This window comes from Narcine bancroftii, chromosome 13 (genome assembly GCF_036971445.1).
Source record: "Narcine bancroftii isolate sNarBan1 chromosome 13, sNarBan1.hap1, whole genome shotgun sequence".
NCBI classification, from domain to species: Eukaryota; Metazoa; Chordata; class Chondrichthyes; order Torpediniformes; family Narcinidae; genus Narcine; species Narcine bancroftii.
In genome coordinates this window covers 84,134,573-84,156,102 of record NC_091481.1, presented here as the reverse complement: position 1 = coordinate 84,156,102, position 21,530 = coordinate 84,134,573, and the positions used below count along the sequence as shown (strand labels likewise).

The window sequence follows — 21,530 nt, the reverse complement described above, 5'->3', positions numbered from 1 at the left end:
CAACAGATTGTGTTTGCCTTCATATTCCAGCACCTGTGGTCTCCAGCTGCCTCTCTTGGTTTTAGGTACGCATCCTTTTAAAAGTACTATACAAACCCATACTCCCCCATAGTGCTCTACGTACTGCAACTGGGCTTCTCGGAGTTGATCCTTCTCGTAGCACTAAACTAGCAGAGAGTAAAAATTTTCTTGGACCCAGTGTTTCATTATATCTTATTGTGGAGTTGAAAGTGAATCGAGGGATCATCCCCAGACTCTCAAAGAGGCAGCCATCTTTGGTCACAAAGTGCACCTTGGGATGCCAGTGCATGGATGCCAATTTGCAGCCACGAATTAACCCTCCAAGTGCCAGAATTCTCTAGGGTGGGCCATAGGGTTCACAGCAGAACCACACAGGAGAGAGTGAGCTCGGAAACAGGTGAGGAAAAGATACTCAATGATGAAGAAGAGATGGAGAAAGAATCAGGTGGAGCACTCAGACAAACTCTAACGTTTAGGTCTGCTCAGAGTAAGTTGGCATGAATCGAGTGAATACGGGCAGTGAGGATGGTGGCATGACTCTGGGTGAGTGAGCATCAGAAGGGGGCGACAGGCAGGAACACTGACATGCACCGTCGACAAACGTTCAGCCTTGGTAGGTGGAGAAACAGCAGATCTCCAAGCTGTGGGGGGGTGCCACAAGCTGCCTGCTGACATCAAGACAGACAATACAGTGGGGGGGGGGGGAAAAGGGGCATGTGTAGTTGTTGGGGGAGGGAGGGGGACAGATGCAGCCACTTGTTCACCGGCTGCATGCAGGGCTGGGGGCCAAGGCGTATGTTTGGGCTGGAGCAGTTCAGGGCTCAGTTCCTGACTAGTTTGCAGGGTAGTCATCCCTCCCATTAGTAACAGTGACCCCACAAGTCGACACGCACTGAAAGAGACCGTGCCTCTCTCCCCATGGTAATAAAGAGTCGCCTTCAATTCCCAAAGGTTCAAACCACTGTCTGGAAGTGGAGCAGGGATTGGCTGAGGGGTAAAGCATTTTGTGCCCAGTGACCTTTTTACTGCGGTTTTGTTATTTTAAGAATTAGTTTGCTGCAATTAACTGTTCTCAGAGAGATTCTAACACTGGAACATTTCTTAAAGGGGCCATTTCTTCTTCTGGAAACCTGACTCTAGTGAATCCCCACCGCCAGAACCAGGAGCACACTAAGAGGACAGGGTAGGCACCAAATCTTGCTCCCAAATCTCTGGGGTGTAGATGGCATAAACACATTCAACTGATAGGGATACCAAGCAGGAGATTATGTCAGAGAGGTGTGTGTGTGTGAGTGTGTGTGTGTGCAAGTAGCCTCAAGCAATTGGTAAAAATATTGCACAAAATAAATAGGTAAAAAAGAATGTAGGTATAAAATTGGCAGCTGGTAGCATTTAGTCTGCTAATCCATGCACCCACACAATCTCAAGCAACCAGAAAGTTCAGTTCTCCTCCATATACCAATCCCCCATAGGTGCCAGATACCAAGGTTACCAGCGGCAAAGTCTGAGGTTAAAGGCCTCGGATTAGAGAGGGTGACTGGTCCTGGCTTGTGTTTGTTGAGGTGCAACTGGACAAGCACACCAATCTCATTTTCCATTTAGCAATGCACACATTTATCACAAGATTACATAGAAACAGAACAGTGCTGACATGTATAAATATTTAAAAAACTAAATACACGGCCAACTCTTTGAACAGGTGATAATTACAAACCCACATTTAAAAAAATACACTTTCCACAACTGGAACATTTCGCTACACTGAAAAATTATAAAATAAATTTTAATGTACAGAGATATTAAACCTTGTGGCTTCCTATCACAGCACAGGGGCACCTTCATCCTGGACCTTGTAGATGCTGCAGTGGATGGATGGATGGAAATGGCAGGGTGGGCGAAGTTGGTGTCTGCCTTCAGCCACTCTCTAGCATCTTGTTAGCGTGCTTGTTGGCTTCATCGATGCGGGCTTTATTCATGTCCCCCTGGAAAGAACAATGCAGAGTTTAGTGCAAGGCACCTGGATGTACTCGACCCTTTCCCTGCTCCTGGGTCTTTCAGATCTCATCAAAACCTCGGCTCGCTCCTCTTGTGATAGTTAACTCATGTCCACCTTCCCCCGCTTTCGTTTAGTTTTACTGTCGGAGTACGTACATGACATCACATACCACCCCGAGATTCTGTTTCCTGCAGGCGCGGCAGAATTACCGCTCATCGGTAGTGCAAGAACTGTACTCATGTAAACAAAAAATTGTAAATATTTGACTGTGCACTGCAGAGAGGGGGGTATAAAAAAAATCAATAAAGTGCAAAAGTGAGAGTCCTAAAATGAGTCCCTGATTGAGTTTGTCATTGAGAAGTCTGATAGTAGGGGGATAGCAGCTCTTCCTGAACCTGGTGGTGTGAGTCTTGTGACCCTGATATCTCTTTCCTGATGGCAGCAGTTTGGAGTATGTTACCACATTAAATTAAATCAATCACGTAGCTTCATACGTGGATATGGGGAAGTCTCTATTGATGCCGTCTGGTGCGTGAAATGGAACACAAGGTGTGGCTTCACCATTTTGTGTGTGCCCTCAACCTGGCAGTTCATGAGGCCATGGACAGCTATGTCAGTGTGTCAATGGGCTGTGGAATTGAAGTGGGTGGCCACTAGGAGGCCCTTGCTAGTGCAGCGGACAGAGCGAAGGTGCTCAGTGGACAGGTCTCCCAGTCTGCATCCAGTCATGGACGACGTAGAGGAGGCCACAAAGGGAGCACCGGATGCAGTAGGCAACGCCTACAGATTCACAGGTGAAGAGTTGCTTCACTTGGAAAGAACGACGATTACCGTGCGACCTGCTGAGTTTCTCCTGCACACTTCAGTTCTGCTTTGGATCCCAACGTTTGCAGACTTCCTGTTTACTTTGAAAGATCAGGGAACTCAGGGTTGAGAGGGAACTGGCCCAGAAGTGGAAGGGCAGCCTGGGCCATTTAGAACAGTGGTTCTCAACCTTTTTCTTTTCATTCACATCCCACTTTCAGTAATCCCTCTGCTATCGTTGCTCTGTGATTAGTAAGAGGTTGCTTAAAGTGGGAAGAAAAAGTTTTAATCGTCCCTCATTGACTCGTTATGTGCACGGTTTCAGAACTCCAAAGGGAATGGTCCAATGACAATTTTTCCTCAAGCAAAATATTTCAGTAACAATTGGGTCTAGAGCAGTGATTCTCAACCTTCCCTTCCCTCCCACATCCCACCTTAAGCAATCCCTTACTAATCACAGAGCACCGATGGCAAAGAGATGACTTAAAGTGGGATGTGGGTGGAAAGAAATAGATTGAGCACCACTGATTCAGAACGGTGGGTCAGAGGGCCTATTCTTTGAAAAGTTCAAATGACCTTAGAAGGTTTGGTATAAGTGATGTTTTATTTCAAATAGAACATTGAATATTACAGCTCAGTACAGGCCCTTGGGCCCACAATATTGTGTTGACCTACATAAACAATCTCAACCTTCCCTACCTCATACCCATAAGCCTCTATTTTTCTTGCTTCCAGATGCCTGTCTACGAGTATTTTAAATGTCCCTATTGTACCAGGCTCCACCACCACCCCTGGTAATGCATCCCAGGCATCCGCTACTCTGACCCTGTCGTCTCTCCCAAACCCTCCTCCCCACCACCCCCCCACCTTATCCAGACATCCTCTCCCACTGTCTCTCTGGGGATAAAGGTGTGGGCTGCCCACCCTATTTTTTTTTTTTTTTTAAACTTACATCAACTTCTCCGGTTTCTGCTAGCTTACTCCATGTTCCCCCTCTTTTCCCCATCCCCGTCTCCTTTCCTCCAGCTCTCTACCCCCTTCCCTCTCAATTCACAGAGCACTCCCTGCTGGTGTGCCCTCCCTCCCTCATTACCTCCAACCTGCCGGACTGTGCTCTTCCCCCCATCCCTCTCCCCACCACTATTTTGCCGACATTTTGCTCACACCTTGATGAAGGATTCAAGCCCGAAACGTCAGTTATGTATCTTCATCTTTGCTACATAAAGTTGTGTTTGACCTGCATAATGTTTTCACTGTCCACTCTGTCTAGGCTTCTCAGAGTGGAATAACACTCAGTTTTTCTTGCAGATAATTTTACAACTGATTTTTCCTCAGAATGGTGGAAAATACATCTGACAAGGCATCTGGAAATTTGGATCTTCCAATGAGTTTGTTATTGTTTGGATATCAGCTTCAAGGAGCACATGATCTACCTGGTATTGGGGCAAGGCTGAGGGAGTGTTGCACTGTCAGCTCTTCTCTGAAGACTACGGAGCCCCGCACTATTTGGCGAAGACCATCCTGCTCAACGCTTAGCTACCTCAAGCCCTCTAAGCTGCGGACGCGCACACGTTTTGCTACCGGCGCGCACAAAAGGGGAGTGGCCTGAAATAACATCGTCATTAACAATTACACTTATTGAAAATAATCTCTTAGCTAACTTTCTGTTAACTAGTTAGTCGGTTTCTCAAATACCACATTTCCATCTCACCTTTCCTGATCTGGTGTGAACAGTGGCAGCCCGGCTGCAGCCATGTTTGGCGGATAGTGACGCCAAGTCTACAGGTTTCAAATTCCGTAGGTAGCTTGCTGAGTTTTTAATTGAAGATACTGATTCACTATGTTGAAGAAGCGAAGGGCGTGAAGCGCAAAAGAACTGAAAGTTTGTTTGAAGTTGAATGGTGGAAACGGCTGCTCTGAAAGCTCATGAAAGTCCAGCTGTGAGGAATATTTATGTATGATTTGGAAACTGGAGTTATCTGTATTGCCGTGATGGGAAAGTTGCTGGAGAAATTGCTAGTGGGATGATATTTGGAAACTTGACTTATTGAAGCATTAATTGGCAAGTAAATCAGATTTGGACGGTGTTCCATTAGATTAAAACATGCAAACACTCTTTTATTTGCCATGAGAGAGGGGCTGGGCCACAGTTATCTTGAAACAATTTCAAGTTTACATCTGCACAAGCATTCAGTGTAGACAGACTTTTGTTATAGGGAAAAAAAATTGAACAACACAAGGTTTTTGAGCACGTTGGCCACTAAAAATCAGAGGGAATATTGCCCTCGAGGAGCAGTTATTAATCCCATTTTGAAGCTGCCACATCCATGCCAACCCTTGCTACACTCAATTACAAATACAGAAAATACTGGCGGCACTTCACAAGTGAGGTTCAGTGAAGTCATCGCCCAATCTCGTGAAGACTTTGTACTCTCACCTTGGTGACGATCCTGTCGATCTGGGCATTCTGGGAGCTGATCTCGTTGCCCATGTCAAGCGCCATGTGCCGCAGGTTACCGATGATGCTGCCCACCTGGTCCAGGTTTTCCTCCATCTCGTTTTCCTGAGCGTCGTCTGTGACCCTGAGGTCAGAAAATTCTCATGAGCTGAGGTCAAACTGGGTACAATCCACGTACACCTCTACCCTCACCCAAATTATGCCCAACTCAAGGCAAGGTCAGAAATCCCATCTATAATAAACAGAGACAAGTTCACTCCTGGATTTTCAATGAGGTCAATTTCAGTGTCTCCAATTGAAATTTCAGGAAAGAGAAACAGAAGCCAGATCTTCCAGGCTGAGGAACAGCTTCTTCCCACGGGCAGTGAAGCCTGCTGTGTGCCTGCTAAATCAACTCTACTATTTATTAACAATATTTATTTTTAATATGTATATTAGACATGTACAGTAAAATCTCCATTATCAGGAATTCAAGCAACCGGCAAAATAATCACAGAAAAGAACTAGGTAAAAAATCCACAAGTTTAAAATCGCCGTCTCCCCACACCCCCCTCCCCCCGCCCCCACCAGCTGTTCATTTGCCAATCACGCAATGCACAATCTCAAACAACCAGCAAATTATCTAGCATCTACCAATCCTCTTAGGTGCCGGATACAGTTTTTTTTTACTGTATATGTATCATTTGTCTGTATGTGTTTTATGTCTATATGTGATTTTGCACCGTGGCCCGGGGAATGCTCTTTCGTCGGGTTCTATTTGTGCCATTGGTTGATAAATAAACTTGAACTTAAAACCAGACTGGTAACATTTGAATTGAATTGATCACATCTAAGATGATCATTTCACACATAAGACATTACCCCAGGGGAACAACGAGCAGAAGAGTTACAGGTGACAGTTATTTATGGAGACTATGTTAGTTTATAAGTTCCAAAGCTGTAACTATGTCTGCGACAGCGGTCCTATCTCATTGGCTCTATTTACCGCAATTGCGATTGGCTGAGCGCTAAACTCTTCCCTGTGGTTCCTGACTGAGCCGAAATCTCAAACAGCCTTCTGCACAGTTTCAAGTTCATCCCACGTGAACTGTCGTTCCAGCAGAAACAGATTTCGGACTTTAGTTTTAACCAGTCTTTCAATCCTGCCATATTTCATAACCAAGCCATGTGAGAGAGTGGAAATTACACTTGACAATGAAGATTTTACTTCCTGGATTTTGGACTATTAATCACAAAAATCACCTTAAAATGTTCCCAACATGTAACCACAATTTTATTTTATATATACAAGCTATTTTTTTGTGATTTCCTATCATATTTTAAGTCTACTTCAATGCAACGTCATTGAAAATTCATTTTCTCCATTCGCACTCAAGACGTCTTCCCCGCTGATCTTGGCGCCGTCAGTGATGAACATGGTGAAAGGTTTCACCAGGACACTGCAACCACGGAAAAGCTGTATGAGGGCAACTGGAATCCATCAATGCCAGCCGACTATTGTCGGGCACTGGCAAGAGAGGCATCAGATGCTGAGTACAAACGAAAATCAACGGCAAAATATTTTTAGGTCAGTTGAACCAATGCAATGTGTCAGCGATTAAACGCGCTAAATTCAATAAAAAGTTAATTTAATGATTCTCCAACTTCCTATGTGATGCAGCAAATCTGAAATGATCTTGGTGTTCAGCTTGAAGTTGTCCGTCATAATCCCCAATATTTTTTCAGGAAGCCAAACCTTTTGGAAAAAAATTGTTGACCAGTGTAATGGGCCAGAGATGGAGTGGGACTTAAGCAGGAGTGTCAGTAATTCAGCTGGACATGCTGGGCTTTACTCTGTGCTGTGACACCCTATGACTCCCTTCACCAGGTGCAAACTACAGTGAAACCCCCAGTATCCAGCACCTCTGGGGATTGGTAGATGCCGGGTAAGTTAATTTTCTGGTTGCTTGAGAGTGAGTGTTGAGTGATTGGCGAACTGACCCTTAGGGCGTGTCGATGTTAAACTTTCCTATTTTTTTTACCTATTAATTTTCCACTTTTTTTTGCCAGATGCTTGAATTCTAGATAATGGGGCTTTTAGTACACATTTCTTTGTAGAGGTCATTCTATCCTTGATGCCATCTCATTTCCCCAGGATTCTCGGACAATTCTGAGGTACCAGTAACCTTCATGTCACCTTTGGACCCTGCCATAGTTTGCGGTCATCCCCAGAAGGGTCTTTCCCAACTGCTGGCAGATGGATGACTGATCCCAAGAGTCAGGCTTGGATTCCAGAACTGTTTTACAATGTCCAGTTTCTACCCCAACCCACCAGTCTTTCTCCATTGACCATCTCCTCCTGTGGGCATCACTCATATCTCCCACCCCCAGCACTCCTTCCAAACTACCATATTTACATCACATGAGACCCAAGGCATATAAGCAACAGGGAATCTTAAGAATTTTTGAGCATTTATGGGTAATTGTCTCTCAATTCCTTGACCCACCTGCATAAGCCACTGGAAAACACCAAAATAAAGCAGTTTAATTTCATACATCAGATCACTTTTAACACTACATGGAGCCTCTCTCAGCAACAAATGCCGCACCCCCTCTGCACCTTCACAGAGACCACGCTCCTTTGGTCATCCGTGGCTCTGCAGCTCTCTGCCGAAGCAGCAGCACAGCCACAGCGCTGTCCACGGTGAACACCACCCAGCACAGTGACCGGCTCATCTGCCACCAGGCCCAGGTCAGGCCACCACTTCTCCCCAGCAATCTTCAGCGCCCACTGCGCATGGGATCCACTGGGGAACTGCGGCTGGCAAACAGGACCCACCGGGAAACTGTGGCCGGCAAACAGGACCCACGCACGGGGCCCGCCAGGAAACTACAGCCTGCGAACAGGAGGCCGGTTCTCTGTCTAACAGCTCGCCATCCCCCAATGTGGGCGGCAGGTGAAATTTAAACTTCGCATGCAAGGCCCGGGGGAATATTTTTGAGCAAATATTTGGGAAAAAGGTGGGTCTTATACGGTATCTTAACTCCTGACAAAGCCGTCGCTCACAGTCATCAAAGTGCATGTTTAATTCACTGTGGACCCTCTGTGCTGTACATGATCAAGCTGCTGTGGTCGCAAAAGCCAGGGGAGGACCATGGCATAACCATCAATGTGTAAAATGAGTTAGTGATGGTCTAAAGTAGCCATTCTCAACAGGGGCATTCTGTCTCTCTCTCTCCCTCCCACCCCCCCCCCCCCAACAGCACATTTAAGTAAAAGCCTCGATTTCCTCTCACCTCACGCATTCTGTAGTCAGTCGGACAGAAGTACCTAATGCTGGAAGGGGGCTCATAAACCTTTGAGCAGTGTTCTGGGGGGGGGGGCTTAGCCAAGAAAAGTTGAGGACAGCCGGTCTAAATCATCTAAACCAGGTAGTGTACAGGATACCCTCTGGTTTTGGAAAGAGTGCTGAGTGATCCTGGATCCCACGAAAAGTCAGAAGGCTTGAACTTCCCGGAACAAGGCATTTACCTCCGGATGTAGCCACCGCTCATGGCCATCTGCTCCCTGTCATCCATCACTCGTGCCGGCTGGCTGGCCACCACGCCGTCCTGGTTATTTCCCCACACCTTCTTGTAGGCTCCTCCTGCCTCAAAGCTCTTTAATCTTAAAGGAGGAGAGACAAAGTTCAAAGAGCTGCTGTTCACAAGTCAGCACCGTTTGAAGCCAGTGCTTCAACTCTAGCCACGGGTTAGCTGACAACACAAGACGCAGACACAATGATTAGCTGCTCCCTCATGCACTGCCACACCAAGGACACCTGCAAACTGCAGGAACCATACCTAATATTCCATCTGGGCACTCTCCCACTGAATGGCCTCAACAGTGACTTCTCCGGTTTCCGTTAAACCCCTTCTTCCTTTCCTTATCCCTCTGTCTCCCTTTCTCCAGTTCTCCACCCCCTTCTCTTTTCATTCAGAGAACCATCAACCCCCTCCCCGTCACGTCCAACATTTTTCCCTTCTGCCTTCTCATCCACATCCACCTGTAACCTCTTGCTTTGGGGCCCATGCTCCTGCTCCCACCCCACCATTTTATTCAGGAGCCTGTCTGCATTTTTGCTCGTACCTTGACGAAGGGCTCAGGCCCTCGCTGGTCATAAAGAACGCTGCGTGACCTGCGGAGTTTCTCCAGCACTATTGTGTATTAAACTACAACCACAGTGTATGCAAACTATAATCAGCCACTCTCTTTGTGAAGCCTTTCCACTCACACATCCTAAACAGTTTGTTCTTTGTGAGGAGTTTGAGGAGATCTGGTCTGTCACCGAAGATTCTCGAAAACTTCTCCAGTTGGAGAGCATCCTGCCTGGTTGCATCACTGCCTGGAACAGAGGCACCAACGCTCAGGACAAGAAAAACATCCAGAGGGTTGTTAACTCAGGCCTGCGACATCACGGGCACCAGACTCCACTCCATAGAGGATATCGACATGAGGTGATGCCTCTATCTTCAAAGACCCCCTCCACCCAGGCCGTACCCTCTTCACTCTGCTACCATCAGAGAAAAGGTACAGGAGCCTAAAGACGAACACCCAGCGGCACAAGGACAGGTTCTTCCCCTCCGCCATCAGATTCCTGAAGGATCAATGAACCAAAGATACAGCCTCACTTTGACTTTTCGTGCAGTATTTTGGTAAGGTGGTTTATATAAAAGTTATATACGATGCTGCAAAACAACGAATTTTGTGACTTGTTCATGACAGTAATTTCTGATTTTCACTCTCCTTGCCATGCCTGTCCACTCTCGCATCCAAATCAAGTTGTTCTTTGTCACATCATGCCTGACAGTGCTGCGACTGTAGTAGGGCTGACAAGACCGGCTTATTAATAAAGGTAATTCAATGTCTTTATAGATTGTCCTTCATTTCTATCGATTTCTTCAACAGCATACTTCAAAATGAAGATGCCTACATTTGCACAAACTCAAGTTCTCCAAGGCACTCCACAGCAACCAACTGTTACTGGAACAAAATAAACTTATTTTAATTACCAGCAACTGGCAGAAGTTGTCACCGGCTCCACATCTGTCCTGTGAGACACTCCATTAGTGCAGGAAATGCAAGTGGAGTTTCCCACTCAGTGGGACTCAACTAAACGTCATTGCAAACATCTCAATATAACCCAATTCGTCTAACATTTAGTTTCCTTCTCAAAAGGACCTGATTCAGAAAGTCACCTCCAAATACTGCCTATGTGAAAAGTTTGGTATGTATAATGCTTGCCTTGTTAACAACCTACTGTTCCCACACTCTACGGCAGTGGTTTTCAACCGTTTTCTTTCCACCCACATCCCACCTTAAGCAATCCCTTACTAATCACAGAGCATCTATGGCTTAGGGATTACTTAAAGTGGGCTGTGGGTGGAAAGAAAAAGGTTGAGAACCACTGTCCTATGGTTTGGCCGTTCCCACAACAAACTGGCTGAGGACCTGTGAAATCACTGTGTTCATGGAGCTCGAGAACTCAGACATTTCCTGGCCTTCGCCAACCTCATAAACACACCCCTGCCACATTTGAGCCGATTTCCAGCCCCATCCTCACTCCTCAAACCGAAACCACAGCTCCTGAATCTTGGCACTTTCCAGATGGACAAGGAGCTTTACAGAGAGAAGTGAGTTGATTAAAAATTTTAAATTTAGACACACATCACAGTTGCAGGCCCTTTCCGGCCCACGAGCCTGAGCCACCCAATTGACCTACAACCCCTGTATGTGTTGATTGGGTGGGAGTACGTGGAGGAAACCCACGTAGAATGTACAACTTCTTAGACAGTACCTGATTTGAACTCCATTGGCTGGCGCTGTAATAGTGTTATATTAACCACTACACTAACTGTACAGCCATATTTACACCCAATGTTCAGTATAATGTTGACAATTTGAGGCAACCAATATCTTCCCCTTAAATCTATGCCCTCTCTATATTCCTGGGGAAAAAGTCTATTTACCTTTTCTACGTCCCTTCTATGTTACCTTGACAAGGATCCATCCCCCTGCCCCCCATCCTCCTACCTTCCAGCGAGAAAATCCCACTTTATCCAGCCTGTCCACATAATTCAAGACCACCAGTCCCTGTTACATTCTCATGAATCTTCAAGATTATTTTATTGTCATGTAATAAAACAGAAAATGTAATATTACACGAAATCTCCTTTAGTCTACCTTAAAGCGGACCAAGATTCACAGTCGGCAGAAATTGCCCAGCATCCCTTACAGGCAAAGAGAAGCAAAAGAGAGTTCCCACCCCCCACCCCCCCCCCCCAAGACACCGAGTGTCTGTGGATTCGCCTCTTGCTCTCCCGCAGCCACACGGCCTGGAGTCCGAACCATCAGTAACCCCACTACCTTTCCAGCTTAATTACATCTCTTCTTCAGTCGAGAGGCCAGAACTGCACACAGTTGGTCTTACCATGACTGGTACAGCTGTAGCAGGATGCGCCGCCTTTTGTACTCGTACCCTGACTAATGAAGGCAAGTGCACCAAACGCCAACTCCCCGTGTCGCCGCTTTCATGGAACAAGGCACCCTTGGGTCTCTCTGTTCTACCACACCTCCCAGGGCATCAACGTTTCACCCCTTCCCAAAATAAAATGGTGACAAATCTTTCGGGAACATGGGAGGAGCGACTCCAAGTTTGGAGGCAGCGATGTCAGGCCCTACAGCAGGTGGTCTAGGAGTTGAGATGGTAATTTCTCAGCAAGCAGCATGCAGGCAGGCAGATGGCCTCCGGGGCCAGCATTTGGCACCTACTTATTGCAGGGGCAGGAACAAAGGCCACAGCATTTGCCCAGATCCGACAGATTTTTTTCTGCTTCTTTCATGTCTTTATTGATCTGATCCATTCCCTCTTCAATCCTCTCCAATTGCTCTGAATGAGGAAGATAGTTATTTTCCACAGACAAATGACAACACACAAGCAAGGGGGTCGGAGAACCCCCCCAAACTGATTGGGATTGAGCCGGGCCTTCTCAATGGGTACAGGCCCTCGTAGGGGAATTCTTAAGCAATTGGAGATTGTATCCCCCGGCATTATGCTTTGTAACCATTCCCAATCAGTGTGGGATTCCCTCAACCCTTGACAGAAACAGACATTAAGTGAAGGAAAAGCAAGAAAGATCCAGCAAGACACGGACACAGGAGCCTGACTCAATCCACCCAGTGTCAGCCCGGAAGTGCCTGTTCACTGCCGGGTACCTACTTGGCGCAGGGACAGACGCAAAGGCCACAGCACTTTGCCATGTCCGACAAATTTTTCTCTGCTTCCTTCATGTCCTGGTTGATCTGGTCCATCCCCTCCTCAACACGCTCAAGTTGTTCTAGTTAGAACAGAAGCAAAGGAGTTGAGTTCAAGAGAGGAAATAAAGTGGTCGGGGTTGATGTTACAAAGAGACATGGTGGAAAGTGCAGCTGGTGGGGGGAAAATAACTCCTTGCACCTCATCAGTGTGAACTTCTGTGGATATGTGGCTACAGTCTTATTTACAAATCTGGCGCGGGATTTCATCTTTGGACACATGGACTCGCCCAAGGATGATCGGGCCCACGAACAGTAATCTCATATTTTATGTGATTCCTCCTGTTTGCATTTGCCGGAGACATAATAGTGTTTTACAGCATAGAAACAGGCCCTTTGGTCCAACAGGTCCATGCTGACCAAGTTGTTCACTCATGCAAGTCCCATTTGCCAGTGTTCATCCCATATCATTCTGAAGTCTAAACCTTTCCTACCCATGAACCCGTCTCTCACATGTTCTAAATGTACCTGGCTCTATCTCCTCCGTTCATATACTCACACACTTGATTCTAGCAATGTGTGGGTGGGGGGTTGGGGGGTGTGGGGAGTGTGGGATGTGTTGGAAATCCTCAGGCCAGTCAATTGGGGCATGGGAGAAACTCAGCTACAAGAAATGACAGGGGAAATGGGAGTGACAGGATTACTCTGTGAACCGGCATAGATCTTGGTGCCGTCAGTGACGGACACAGTGAAAGGTTTCACCAGGACATTGTGACCGTGGAAAAGCAGTATCGGGACAACTGGAATCCATCAATGCCGACCGACTATTGTTGGACACTGACACAAGGGGCATCAGATGCTGAGTACAAATAAAAATCAGCGGCAAAGCATTTTTTGGTTAGTTGAACTAATGCAATGTGACAGCACCATGATGTACTTAAATGTGCCAAATTCAATAAAAGTAAACTTAACGTTTCTCCAATTTCCTACGTGATAAGCAAATCTGAAATCATCTTTGCGTTCAGCTTGAAGTTGTGTATCATAACACCAATTTTTTTTTCAGGAAGCAAACCTTCTGGAAAAAAATTGATGTCCAGTGTGATCCAGCACCCTTGGGACTAGTGATTTTCTACACCACAAGATGTTTCTTTTATCATTAACCAAACGTACTTTTAGATGTTAAGAATCAATCCTTTGACCCCAACCTGTTTCTTCATCCTTAGAGCGTCTCCATATTATCAGCCTTTAACATTATTGTGTCTTACTGATGTCAGTGAAAGTCTATCCCTGAAAAAGAGGCTGGAGAGATCAACCAGGGATCCTGGTCTGATGCTGGTCTAATGGACAGCATTGGATAAGGACGGTGGGTCCTGGACGAGGGGTTCGGAGGACAAATGATATTGAGGGCCGAGTTTAAATCTCGTAACGGCAATTTAAACTTAACTAATTCTGGAATTTAAAAAATCTGGGATTACCATTGAATTTAAAAAAATATTTATCTGCTCGAGTGGCATAATTTAGAGAATGAAATCTGTTTTTGTCAGCTCGAGCTCGGATCCAGAAACACTGAAGGAGGCTACTACTTTGGAGGTGGCATGAGCCTCAACCGCTCACTGTCTCATGAAGGGACTTGCTTTCCTTTTTCTGAGAGTGGCCTCAAAAAAAAAACACAAAGGAAATATGGAATTTCATGGGATATTCATAAATAAAACATAATCAGCAGGTGATCCCACATGGAGATGGTATTAGCAAAAGTGACAATGAACCTGTCAGATTATCACCGAATGCTGGATGAACTTTCCATAGGAAAGTAGAGGGTAAATCAGCTTTTCAGGCTTGGGCCCTTCGGAAAGGCATGAGCAGAAACAGGCAGGTATCTGATTAAAGAGGTAGGGGGAGGTGGAGGAGGGCGCAGGCTAACAGGCCAGGCCCGAAACATTGGTTACTTTTTACTTCCTATGAATGCTGCGTGATCTGCTGTGTTTCTCCTCAACGTTGGCATACTGCACTCGACCCAAGCGTTCACAGACTTCCCTTTTTAAACCAAGATTATCTTCCAAACTCCTTTGGTCATTAGCCTGTCTGGCCTGCATGACTCCGGCCTGTATGAGAACAATTCCCTCATTCCAAATCACAAGGGTAGCATTTCCACTCGATGGCATGTGCAAAGGACTCTGTTTAAAACTTGTTTTTTTTTAAAAATCAGGGCCTTAATCATCCCAGGTGTGTCCGAGGGAGAGATTGATTGGAAAAGCTAGTAATTCTTTATGTGGTGTGAAATTTCAAAGTGGTAAACAAACAGATTCAATGACCTTCTGTTAAGCCCCAAAATAATAAGCGTGGATTTTGGATCACGGTGCACTCTCTGGGATGGATTAACTCAGCAGAACCGGTCACTCTCCTCGCGACCAGCCTGGCTCAGCTCTGCGGGTGTTTTTAGTTGCTGAGGGGGAAGGTTGACTCCCTACTGGGAGAACCTTTCTTTTGCAAGATTGTTCAAACACAAGAAATAAGGGCAGAAGTCGCCGTCGAGCCCTGCTCCGCCATTCAATGAGATCATGGCTGATCTGAAGATGGGCTCATCTCCACCCACCTGCCTTTTCCCCATATCCCTTAATTTCCCAACTATGTAAAAATCTATTCACTGAGGTCATCTCCACTGCTTCAATGGGCAGTGAATTCCACAGATTCATCACCATCTGGGAAAAGCAGTTCCTCCTCATCTCCGTCCTAAATCTACTCCCCTGGATCTTGAGGCTATGGCCCCTAGTCTGGTCTCGCTGACCAATGGGAACAACTTACCTACCTCTAGCTTACCTACCTTTCATAATTGCATATGTTTCTATAAGATCCCCTCTCATTCTTCTAAATTCCAGCGAGTACAGTCCCAGACCACTAAGACTAAACCCCCCCCCCCACCCCCCATCTCTGGAACCAAACTGGCAAACCTCCTCTGCACCGTCTCCAAAGCCAGTCCATCCTTCCTCAAATAAGGAGACCAGAACTGCCCGCAGTGGTCCAGATGTGGCCTCGCCGTTACCTTGTACAGTTGCAGCAGAACCTTGTTGTTGTCGATGTGGCCCATAAATAGTCCCTGCTCCATCTCCCTACTTAATTGCAGCAAGATCAGGAGTTTGCCCTTTCCAAACCATGCTCTGAAGGATTAAGCATCACTCAACGTGGTTACACCTCCGCTCCATCCCGACACGCATCCCGAGCATTCCCCGACACTCACTCACCTCCTTGCTCGTCCAGCATGACTAGAGTCCTGATCCCAGCATCTTTGCTCTGTTTGAGTTGAAAAGGAAAAAGAATGCAGTGAAAAAAAATAATGAACTGGTGGTGAATTGAACCTTAAAATCAATAACTGGACAACGAAGACTTTTGGTGTAATTTATAGTTTTTAGGCTACTCATCACAAAAACCTTACAATCCTCCCATCATGTATCAGTTTTTTTTTATTTGTCATTTCCTGTCATATTTTAAGTCCACTTCAAGCAGACAAAACCATGAAGTGCGACGTGTCACTCAAAATTCACCTTCTGCACTCGCACTTGGACTGCTGATCTTGGTGTTGTCAGTGACAAACACGGTGAGCGGTTTCACCAGGACATTGCGACCGTGGGAAAGCGGTATCAGGACAATTGGAATCCATCAACACTGGCCGACTATTGTTGGACATGGACACGAGGCATCAGATGCTGAGTACGAATGAAAATCAGCGGCAAAACATTTTGGGTTAGTTGAACTAACGCAATGTGTCAGCGTCATTATGCGATTAAACCTGCTAAATTCAATAAAAGTTAATTTAATGTTTCTCTTTGGTGTTTTCAGGCACTATGAATTTTTACAAGTCTGATATTTCCCATTGCAATGACCCTTTGAGAAAATGGCCCCCATGTTGTCGGGTTAATCGCAAAGGTTCTCAACCTCTTTCTTTCCGCTCACATCCCACTTTAAGTTATCCCTAGGCCATCGGTGCTCTGTGATCAGTAAGGGGTTGCTTAAGGTGGGATGCGGGTGGGAAGGGAAGGTTGAGAACCACTGCTCTGGACCCAATTGTTACTGAAATATTTTGCTTGAGAAAAATGGTCATTGGCCCATTTCCTTTGGAGTTCTGAAACCCTGCACATAACAAGTCAACGAGGGACGATAAAAGCAGTGGTCTTCAAATTTTTTTCTTTCCACCCACATCCCACCTTAAGCAAACCCTTATTGATCACAGAGCACCGATGGCCTAGGGATAACTTAAAGTGGGATGTGAGTGGAAAAAGGTTGCGAACCACTGGGTTAATGTGATTTTAAATTTCCCCATCACTGTCTACGCACTTGCCACCTCGTCCAAACTACAAGGTCATTATGATTAACATAATAATTATTATTAATGTTAATACTAACAGGTAATAACTGATCGCAATAAAACAGTAGACCACTCTGGTCTTGAAAGCAGACGGGTTGAAACATGTTTAATACTACAAAATGATAGGGTCAACACAAGACCACATGATATAGGAGCAGAAGTAGGCCATTCAGCCCATCAAGTCCACTCCACCATTCTATCATGAGCTGATCCATTCTCCCACTCAGCCCTACTCCCTTGCCTTCTCCCCTTAAGTTTTAATAACCTGACTATTCATATACCTATTGATCTCTGCCTTCAATACACTCAACTACCTGGACTCCACAGTCACCCATCACAGTAAATTCTAGAGGTCCACCCTCTGGCATGTTGGTAAATGTGAGGTTATCTACTTTGAAATGATAAATGGAACATCAGAGTATTATTTAAATGGCAAGCAATTGCAGCACCCTGTCTTGCAGAACTTGTGCATGAATCGCAAAAGGTTGGTTTCCAGATGCAGCAGGTTATCAGGAAGGCAAATGGAATGTTGGCCTTCATTGCTAAAGAGATTGAATTTAGGAGCAGGGAGGCTATGTGGGAACCGTACCAGGTCCTGGAGAGGCCACATCTGGGGACTGTGTGCAGTTCTGGTCTCCTTACTTGAGGAAGGATGGACTAGCTTTGGAGGTGGTGCAGAGGGGGTTCACCAGGTTGATTCCAGGGATGAGGGGATTGGCCTGAGGAGAGATTGGGTCATCTGGGGTTGTACTCACTGGAATTTGGAAGAATGAGACGGGATCTTATAGAAGCATATTAAATTATGAAAGGCCTAGATATGACAGAGGTGGGCAAGTTGTTCCCATTGGTGGGGGAGACCAGACTAGGGGACATAGCCTCAGATCCAAGGGAGTAGATTTAGGACGGAGATGCTTTTCCCAGAGGGCGGCGAATCTGTGGAATTTGCTGCCCACTAAAGCAGTGGAGACGACCTCAGTGAATATATTTAAAACAAGGTTGGATAGAGGGAGGGAGATGGAGATGAGCCCATCATCAGGCCAGAGCAGGCTCGATGGGATGGATGGCCGACTCCTGCTCCCATTTCTTACGATCTAAAGAAATTCCAACGCGTCTCAGTTTTAAATGGGCGCCCTTCACTCCTGAAGTTGTGCCCTCTTGTCATCGACTCCCCTACCACGTTTCAGCTTGTGGGGATGTAACCACAGGCCACAAATAAACAGCTGCCGATGAATTCAGTAGGGACTTCAGTGAAACTGCAATACAGCAAGTGTCAGAATGCAGGAGTTATTATCTGGAATCCACTGCTCTTACAGTAAAGGGGGTATAATCAATCAATGCCCACAAGAGAAATTGAACAAGCAACTGAGAGAATTATTAACAAGGCTCTGGGAAAAGACAGGGAAAGGGAACAGCAAGACTGGATGAGCTTAATGTGCCTTAACAATTCTAGGATTTCTACAATTTCCAAGAGTCTGGAACTGCCTTGCAGTGATAAAAGAGAAATGTCTGCTTTTATTGGCAAGATAAATAAATGAACAGGAAAAGGAATAGGTCAACTGGATAACAAGGAGTAGGTCACACGGAGATCTGTTACAGCACACACCATAGGCCAAATGGCCTGGTTCTGTGCTAAGTTCAAGGTAATGCTGCACGATTAGTATTTGTCCTGACCCACTGTGAATCACACCCACCCATCTATGAACCTTCAAAAGTGAAAGACAAATCTGTCACAAGGGACATTTGACCTTCCGACTGCCTGCAATCTCGAAAGGTGGAACGGCATGCTTGGCGCAGCGGTTAGCGTTATATCTTTACAGCGCTCAGGACCGGACCTGGGTTCAAATCCCGCAATGACTGTAAAGAGTTTGTATGTTCTCCCCATGTCTGTGTGGGTTTTCCCCGGGTGTGGTGGGGGTGGGGGGGGGGGGAGGCCTCCAGCTTCCTCTCACCCTTCAAAAATGTACCGGGGTGTAGGTTAATGGGGTGCAAGTTGGGTGGCACGGACTCATGGGCCGAATTGGCCAATTACTGTGCTGTTCGTCGACATTGTTTTTAAAAATAAGAACTAGGAGCAGGAGTTGGCCATCTGGCCCATCGAGCCTGCTTCACCATTCAACGAGGTTAGGACTATCTGGCCGTGGACACGGTTCCATCTACCCATCTTTTTCCCCCAAAGTCTGAAATTCCCCTACTCTGCAAACATACATCTCAGTGTCTTAAATATATTTAATAATTTTTTTTTCCTTAGGCAGAGAATACCAGAGATTCACTAGTTGAGTTTTGTGGACTGATGTTTTTTTTAGGGTAAAAGTTTACAGGGTCAACCATTACTTTTGACCGCGGCAAGCGCCTGCATCATTCAAGGCGTCCAGAGCTCAGCTGGGATCGGATGACAAGTCCACGTTCAAGGTGTAAGGAGCTCGGATTGGTGGGCAGCCAGGGCCTAGGTGAGAATTCACGGTCAGGGCTTTGTGAGCTCCAACTGGTGGCCGGGGCAAAAATTAGCTGGGGTAGGGTCAACTTTTACATGGTGTCGACTATTACATGTACTGTACTCTCTGGGAAACTGAGTCCTTCCTCATCTCCGTCCCAAATCTACTCCCCCAAAATCTCCCCTCATTCCTGTCTCACCAGCCAGTGGAAATCATTTTCCTGCCACTATCTGGTCTATCCCTTTTATAATTTTATGTTTCTACAAAATCCTCTCTCATTCTTCTTAATGATATTCAATCTCTCTCGGATCTCCTGAATCAACCTGGTGAACCTCCTCCACACTGCCTCTAATGCAGATATAACTCAGTACACTTCAAGGTTCCTTTTACCATACATAAAGATGTAATAATAATGGGGTATCTCAACTTTTTTTTCTGCTGGAAGACAAACAAGGAGTCAAAATGAATTCTCCCAACAATAAGGGAAAGAGAAGCAAAAGAGAGTCCCTTCAGAGTCACTGAGCGACCGTGGATTCGCCTCCAGCCCTCCCGCAGCCTTACAAACCCGTTCCAACCATTGGCCACCCGAGCTTGTTGGGGCACAGGATGGTGCCGACACTCACAGACAGGGTTTGGAAGCATCCTTGAAGGCCACCATGGCACCTGGGGAGATTTGAACTCAACTACTAACCCGTCGAGGCTCTATTTGGCTTCAGACCTGCCAACGTGATCGTCTCACTACTGCCTTCTCAGTTCGGGCACAATTAGAGTTGGCGACCACATCTTATAGATAAACATTGTTTTCTTCAGTCAGGGGACGTGGACTTTACAAGCTGAATGGGCACTAATTGGTGGTGAACTGCCAGCTTCAAAAAAAAGTTTTCAATGCCCTCTTTTTTAAAAAAGAGACAGTTTTGGTCACCGAATTATAGGAAGGATATAAACAAAATAGAGAGAGTGCAGAGAAGGTTCACGAGAATGTTGACAGGATGTCAGGGTTTGAGTTACAGAGAAAGGTTGAGCAGCCTGGGGCTTTTTTCTCTGGAGCGTAGAAGATTGAGGGGAGATTTGATAGAGGAGTTTAAGATTTTAAAAGGGACAGACAGAGTCAACATGGATAGGCTTTTTCAATTAAGAGTGGGAGATATTCAAACCAGAGGCCATGGTTTGAGATTGCAGGGGGAAAATTATAAGGGGAACATGAGGGGAAATTTCTTCACGCAAAGGGTGGTTGGGATGTGGAATAAGCTTCTGGCAGAGGTGGTTGAAGCAAGGACGTTATTTACATTTAAGGAAAGACTGGATAATTACATGGAGGGGAGAGGATTGGAGGGGTATGGACCAGGTGCTGGTCAGTGGGACAAGGAGGGTGGGGATTTGTTCCGGCATGGACTAGTAGGGCCAAACTGGCCTGTTCTGTGCTGTATATGGTTATATACAATTGTGTGCTTCCACAAGAGGGCAGATTGTCACTGCAAATGACCCTTAATACAAGTTAATGGCAAAACGTATCAAGAGAGCTGATCCAGACATTCAAGAGCAACCCCATTATAGATTCGGTGGGCTGAATGGTCTTCTTGTGTAAAATGATTAAAGTTAATCGGGCGGCATGGTTAACGTAGTGGTTAGCGCAACGCTATTGTCAATGTTAGGATGTGTGGTTCCTCCAATTTACGGGTGGTGCCAGTCTGGCGTGTTTCACTCAGAACATTTAAGAGTCTGATAACAGCAACCATTATTGGAGAGAATCTGCAGGAGGGGCATGACTGTAGAGCCTGGGAATAACTGTGTCACACAAAGAGAAATGGCCACCAGGAACATTCTCTCTCTCCCTCCCCCCTCCAAATACCTGCCAAGACCAGGGATTCACTCAAAGGTCCAGCGCGGAGTGACCGGTTCCTGTTGGTGCATGGTGCAGAACCAAAGGGGGTTGCAGTGAAGGTACACAGCCCATTTAAGTTGTGAAACAGTGCGGAGGAATAGAAAAGTCTGGCTTTCTTCCACAATGGCCCCTCCTGAATCAAACACTTTACTCTCCACCCCTTCCTTGCCTAATAGTTTAACGAGATCACAAGATATAAGAGCAGATGTAGGCCCATCGAGTCTGCTCCACTATTCCAAGCCATCCATCCACTCAGCCCCACTCCCTGGCCTTCTCCCCGTAACTCTTGATGCCCTGACTAATC

At 46.1% G+C, this 21,530-nt stretch overlaps 1 protein-coding gene across 2 annotated transcripts in view; it reads right to left on the bottom strand.

Annotated features, from left to right (window-relative positions):
- Positions 1-21,530, bottom strand: part of LOC138747921 (synaptosomal-associated protein 25-like) — a 46,061-nt gene continuing 24,531 nt past the window's right edge. Inside the window, exons 4-8 of one of the 2 annotated variants that reach the window (XM_069907570.1) lie at positions 15,792-15,840; positions 12,518-12,635; positions 8,791-8,925; positions 5,259-5,403; positions 1-2,003 (exon numbers count right to left, since the gene is read on the bottom strand). In XM_069907570.1, coding sequence (XP_069763671.1) covers positions 1,935-2,003; positions 5,259-5,403; positions 8,791-8,925; positions 12,518-12,635; positions 15,792-15,840 — 516 coding nt within the window. In that variant the 3' untranslated portion in view covers positions 1-1,934. Of the gene's footprint in view, positions 2,004-5,258; positions 5,404-8,790; positions 8,926-12,069; positions 12,188-12,517; positions 12,636-15,791; positions 15,841-21,530 lie in introns of both variants that reach the window. The other variant, XM_069907569.1, reaches the window with a different exon arrangement.